At 37.5% G+C, this 6,611-nt stretch overlaps 1 protein-coding gene across 1 annotated transcript in view; it reads right to left on the reverse strand.

Annotated features, from left to right (window-relative positions):
• The window catches only part of PIK3CB (phosphatidylinositol-4,5-bisphosphate 3-kinase catalytic subunit beta), a 164,281-nt gene extending 163,127 nt beyond the window's left edge, over positions 1-1,154 (reverse strand). The window contains exon 1 of the mRNA XM_007947506.1: positions 984-1,154. Coding sequence (XP_007945697.1) covers positions 984-1,154 — 171 coding nt within the window. The remainder of the gene's footprint in view (positions 1-983) is intronic.
• Between the last annotated feature and the right edge of the window lie 5,457 nt (positions 1,155-6,611).

Below are 6,611 nucleotides of genomic sequence, written 5' to 3' on the forward strand. Positions count from 1 at the left end.
TGCCTTAGGCACTATGCTACCAGAGCTCGCACTGAATACCTACGGGGTGCCTAAGACAATTCTTTCTTTTTTATTTCTTCAAGGATCATGCAATTTTAAACTTTTCATATTTTCCAGGTGAAGAAGCTTAGAAAACAGTTGAGAAATTTGCCCAAAATCAAAAGCTTAAAAAGGGTTGTCTTAAATGTTATTTCTTAAAAATAGCATGATCCTTGATTTTCACATGCTCAGCTATTTGAAAAGCATTACATAGAAGGTTCAGAATCCCAACTTCATTTACATGTTGTAGTCCCCACAAATCAATGGTACTCATCAATTTACCTGAAAAAGCAATCCAACATAGTAGGCAAGACTTATTTTGTAAAATAATTTGTTTCCAAATAAAAGCATATCATTTATTACTGGAGGGAAAAAAATCTACCTAGCAAACAGCAGAAAAGTCTTACCCCAGAGTTATCATGAAAGGGGAGAAATGCGTGGGAGTGGTGGAAAGTCAGGAAAGAGAAAAGAAATCAACCAAAAATTACATGTAGAAAAAAATGTATAACAAACTCAAAGACAGTAAGTAAAAAGATTTTTAACTCAATGTTTCCTTGACAAGGTTAAACTCCTTTTAATAATCTAAAGTCATTTCAAATTAGCTAATATAAATCTAAAACAAAACAAAACCTACTGCCATGGAGTCGATTCTGACTCATAGCAATGCCCCCCAAGTAGATTGATTGCCCAGTCTTCCTTCCGAAGAGTGGCTAGTGGGATTGAACCACCACCCTCTGGTTAGCAGTCAAATGCCTTAGGCACTATGCCACTAGAGCCCCTTAAAATAAATCAATTTCTTAATTCAGCTATCACATTTGGATTAAAGTTTGAGGTTTAAACGTTCCTCAAATTTATCATATGATTTACATTTATAACATTTTCTATAATAGAATCACATTTTCCCCTAAGTGACACAATAAATCAAGTTTATAGAAACTCCATACCTGCTTAATATGAGAAATGGTAGCTTCCCGAGGTACCTCCAATTGGATATAGATCCCAGTGGGCAAAAGGAAATCCACAGGTATGGAGCCATCAGATGCTATCTGTGAATCCACTGCCCAGATGTCAAGAATGTCTGCCATAGCAGGAGGCATTATGAAATTGAAGCACATTCATAACCATGAGGCCCTAGAATTCAGTAAGTAGAACTTAGCAAAAACAGATCATTAGCTAAACCTTATACTAAGATATGATAAAGCCCACCAATACTTCCATACAACAATAATGTAACAGCAGGTCAATTATATCATGTGATATAAAAGAGTGAGGCATCAGAAATAAATTATATAAATATACTTTTGGTCATCACTACATTAATCACATATATATGAATATACACACATCACACTGATCTAAACTCAAGGTAAGTATATCACATCTGAAAAAAACTGTAGATTTAAGGATTACAGAGCCTGGAGAAATTTAGTTAATAACCATTCTATGGTGGTTCTCTCCAGAGATTTTACTTTAGAAAGTATTAACTCACTCAGCTGAGTTTTTCTTTGCAAAGTCCAATGAAAATGGCATTCAAGAGAGTTCACTCTAGAGAATAATTTTCTATCAATCTCATGTGAGATATAAAATGGACTTTTAGTCCACGGCATAAGTATTAAAAACCAAATCCCTCAACTAAGCTAGTAAGGCCCTGTGTGCTACCTCTCTGGCCTATTTTCCTTTGTTCCCTGCACCCAAGCCTTGGAGTCACAACTGCCCTTTGACTTCCTGCTGCTAATCCTATATTCATTCAAAGAATATACCCCACTTACCAAACCCCCATCTCACCAAATAAATCCCTCAATTGTGCTATTTAAGTTTCACTCATTCCTTAGAGCCTTCCTACAAGAAGGCACAACCATAATAAGTGGAAAAACTCAAGCACTGAAGTTAGACAAACCAAGGTTCAAATATCATTTGTTCAAAGAAGAGAGAACAGCCGACACGAAGTATTTTTGAGAACGAAAAATAATAATGACTTGCCATGGATTAAAACATATCAAATATAAAAAAAATATACAAGTTAACAAAAACAAATATGTCACTTTGAGGACTAAGGTGTGCCTGATCCAAGCCATAGTCTTTTCAGTCACTTCATATGCATGCTCTGGTGGTGCAGTGCCTAAGGTATTTGACTGCTAAACAGAAAGCTGGTGGTTCAAACACACCAGCCCTCTGCAGAAGGAAGATGGGGCAATACACTTCTGTAAAGATTTACTTCCTTGGAAACTCAATGGGGGTTGCTATGAGTCAGAATCAACTCAGTGGCAATGAGGTTGAGCATATGCATGCTAAAGCTGGACAACTGATGAAGAATTGATCAAAGAAGAAGAATTGATGCTTCTGAATTATGGTGTTGGATAAGAATATTGAATATATTATGGACTGTCGGAAGAACGAACAAACCTGTCTTGGAAGAAGTATAGCCAGAATGCTCCTTAGAAGTGAGGACAGGGGGACTTTATCTCATGTACTTTGGATATATTATGTAGAGAGACCAGTCCCTGGAAAAGGACATCATGCGTGGTCAAGTAGAGGGTCAGCAAAAAAGAGGAAGACCTTCAATGAGATGTATTGACACAGTGGCTGCAATAATGGGCTAAAACATAGATTGTGAGGATGGCACATGATCATCCAATGATTTATTCTGTTGTACACAGGATCTTTATGAGTCAGGATTTTTTCAATGACACCTAAAAACAACAACATATTTTAATTGGTATTCAATGTAGTAAAACACTATGTTTTAAAGCCTAGTTTGTCTTAAGTCTTTAAGCTCAAAAATATTGATAATTATTAATCATATTGTTGTTGTTGTTGTTGTTTGTTGTTATATGCCATCGAGTCGGAACTGACTCATAGCAACCCTTCCTTGGGTTTCCAAGGCAGTATCACTAGGGAAGTAGATTGCCCAATCTTCCTTCTGAGGAGTGGCTGGTGGGTTTGAACTGCCAGCCTTCTGGTTAGCAGTCAAGTGCCTTAGGCATTATGCTCCCAGAGCTCCCATTAATCATATTATGCATGAAAAATAAGAGCCATCATTTTTACTTGTTCTATGGTTAATGATTATCTAATGCTTATGCTTAGAAGATTAAATCCTGAAACATCTAGCACTATTATGCAAGTAGTTCCTCAAATTTCATTAAACATTTTAAATAATCACAAATTTTATTTATATATATTATATATATGAATTAAAATGACACAAAAAGCAAACAAACTCTTCACTGGTCATCACTGGAGACAACTAAATCCAATTTATTATTCTAAAAACTGATAAAGAATGAGGACAGAAATCAAACATTTAATCTGCTCTTCTTGTGCTAACTGTATTTCAGACTAGTAAAATAATTAAGGGTAAGTTCTTTTTTTTTAATTTTTAGCTAAAAATGCAAAATGATATATTTTTAAAATCATCATTCTGCAATCCCCAAGGAAATAATGGATCTAGGCAATAATCATCAATGCATATTAAAAAATCATAAAAGAAAAATAAGATTAAGATTGTTAGTTACAGTGAACATATCAGGTTGACACCACCTGAATCCTCTGATCAGTCTTAGCATTATTAAAAGTAGGACAACCAAACATTATGTGCCTCTTTATATAATGCAATAGGTTGTACTTACTGCCACCTATAGGGAACTACTGTCATTGAAAAAAAAGAAAGAAAAAAAATGAACCTGAATCTAATCAAGCCTCTAGTTCTAACTACCAGGAAACAGGAAATAAAGAAAGAAGTTAAACCACTTCAAAGATCCAACCAAGCAAATTCAGTGTGGGTCTGTCAACAGAACAAATGGTAAGGTTTCTCCAGGAAACCAATGACAAGGAAAAAGAGAATTGGTGGTGGAAGGGCTATTAAAGAACAAAAGAACACATAGAAGACATAATCAAATCCAGTGGTGACTTAAATATTTCAACTATAAAAAGTTAGCTTTGAAAGTATTCTAGGAAGATGGTAGCATGAACAAGTTTAAGATAAGACCTTTCCCACACAAATACCATGAAAAACAACTAGAAATCTTTAAACAGGCCTAGAACTCTAGGAGCTCTGGTAGCATAGTGCCTAAGGCACCTGACTGCTAACCAGAAGGCTGGGGGTTCAAACCCACCAGCCACTCCTCGGAAGGAAGGTTGGGCAATCTACTTCCGTAGTGATACTGCCTTGGAAACCCAAGGAGGGGTCACTATGAGTCAGGTCCGACTCAAGGGCACATAACAACAAGGAGAACTCTGAGAATGCAGCAAGGAGGTGCAAATGGAATCAAGACAGGAACAAATCTGTTAAGCTAGAAAGAGTGCTTATCCCATTAGTCTAGCCCCTTCCCCTCCCAGCACAGCACAAGGATGGTTAAGGGGGAACCACAGCCACACTGCACTCCTAATCAATGAATGCCCCCCCTGTGCAATGGGAAAGTCTCTGAATGTCTGGACCCAAAATAAGTTGGTCAGATTTCCCTAAAGAACAATTCAGGATGTCCCCACCATCCACCCACATTAAGAAGCAGACTGATGGCTGCTGTGGAGCCATAACTATACCTGCATCTCCAGCCAACATGCAGCTAGCTCTCCTGTGCACTTGGAAGGGCCTCAATCTCTGACTCTGAAATAATGTAGTTAGATGTTCCCAATGTACACTTCAGGGTGTACATTCTGACTGGTCTGGAAGCAGCTTGAAAGATTGAAGCTGTGGTCTAACTGGGGGAGGAAGCAGCAACCAAAAACTGAGGGATAGACCTGCCTGAGGATGGTTTAACCAGTGTGTGACTTCTGGTTAGTTTTCAAAGTTACTAAAGGACTGAATCTTGATTTGGCAGGAATTGGATTCCTCAGAGTCGAGGAGGGAGTAGTGACCAAAGACAAAAGTCTTCCCTTGGGAAGTGGCGGCCAGCATGATTCATGTTTGTTTTCTAATCTGTCTGAGAGCTGTAAAAGATTTGAAACTTGGTCTGGCTTAAACCAAAGATACCATACGGACTGAGACTGAACAGTAAGCAAAGTTTGAATGGGCCTGCCTAAGAGTTTCTCCCAGAAATTAGTACTATCAAAAACACCACATATTTGAACGAATTGAGAAAGCTAATAGCTCATAAAGTTCTTAAGGCCCCAACTTAAACAAAAAATAACAAGGTTCACAAAAACCCTAAATGATGGCTCAGCCAAGTAAACAAGATGAAAGGAGAGAAATCATATTTATGGAAAGCCAAATAATGAACAGATTGTTCTCGATGTCAACCCATAACTCATCTGGTCTTCAGTTCAATGTGTCAAATCTATTCTTCAAGTGATCTCCAAATTCAGATGGCATATCAAGGTTGTATTTTGGCTCTCACAGACTTGTCCTAATTTTCTTCTGTTTCAACTTGAACTTGCATAAGAGCACTTGATGGTCTGTTCCACAGTCAGCTCCTGGCCTTGTTTTGACTGATGATATTGAGCTTCTCCATCACGTCTTTCCATAGACGTAATCAATATGATTTCTGTGGACCATCTGATGAGGTCCACATGTATAGCTGCTGTTTATGTTCTTGAAAAAAGGTATTTGCAATGCATAAGTTGTTGCTCTTGTAAAATTCTATCATGTGATCTCTGGCATCATTTCTATCACCAAGGCCACATCTTCCACCCACCAACGATTCTTCTTTATTTCCAACTTTCGCTTTCTAATCATCAATAATTGTCAACACATCTTGATTGTATGTAATTTCAGACTACAGAAGTTGGTAAAAATCTTCAATTCATCTTTGACTTTAATAGTTGGTGTGTAAATTTGAATAACAGTAGTATTAACTGGTCTTCCTTATAGGTATATGGATACTATCTATTATTGATAGCACTGTACTTCATGATAGATCTTGAGATATTCTTTTTGACCATGAATGCAACACCATTTCTCTTCAATTTGTCATTCCCAGCATAGTAGATCATATGAGTGACTGACTCAAAATGACCAATACCAGTCCATTTCAGCTCACTAATGTCTAGGATATGAATCTTTATGTGTTCCATTTCATTTCTGACAATTTCCAATTTTCCGAGATTCATACTTCATACATTCCATGTTCCAATTATTAATTAATGTTTGCAGCTAATTCTTCCCATTTGGAGTCATGCAAGTAAAGGTCCTAAATGCTTTACACCATCCACGTCATTAAGGTCTACTCCACTTTGTGGAGGCAGCTCTTCACCAGTCCTCGTAGTGGTAAAATAAGTTCATTATGTGGCTTCTGCCTTGGTTCTTTGGAAAAACAGCTTGAGAGTTTTTCCCTTAAGCCCTGAGAAAAAAATTAAAGTCTCAAGTTGATATTGAAGAATTCTATGGGCAAAATATTGAATAATGCAGGAAGCATCAAAAGACGATGGAAGGAATACACAAAGTCACTGTCTCAGAAAGAATTGGTCAATGTTCAACCATTTCAGGAAGCAGCATATGATCTACCACTGCTATTCAATATTGTCCTCAAAGCCTTTGCCAGAGCAATTGTTGTTGTTGTTATTTGCCGTCGAGTTGGCCCCGACTCATAGGGACCCCTCCTTGGGTTTCCGAGGCAGTATCACTACGGAAGTAGAAT

The sequence above is a fragment of the Orycteropus afer genome, unplaced genomic scaffold (genome assembly GCF_000298275.1).
Source record: "Orycteropus afer afer isolate SDZICR_OR568_19922 unplaced genomic scaffold, OryAfe1.0 scaffold00188, whole genome shotgun sequence".
Taxonomy (NCBI): domain Eukaryota; kingdom Metazoa; phylum Chordata; class Mammalia; order Tubulidentata; family Orycteropodidae; genus Orycteropus; species Orycteropus afer.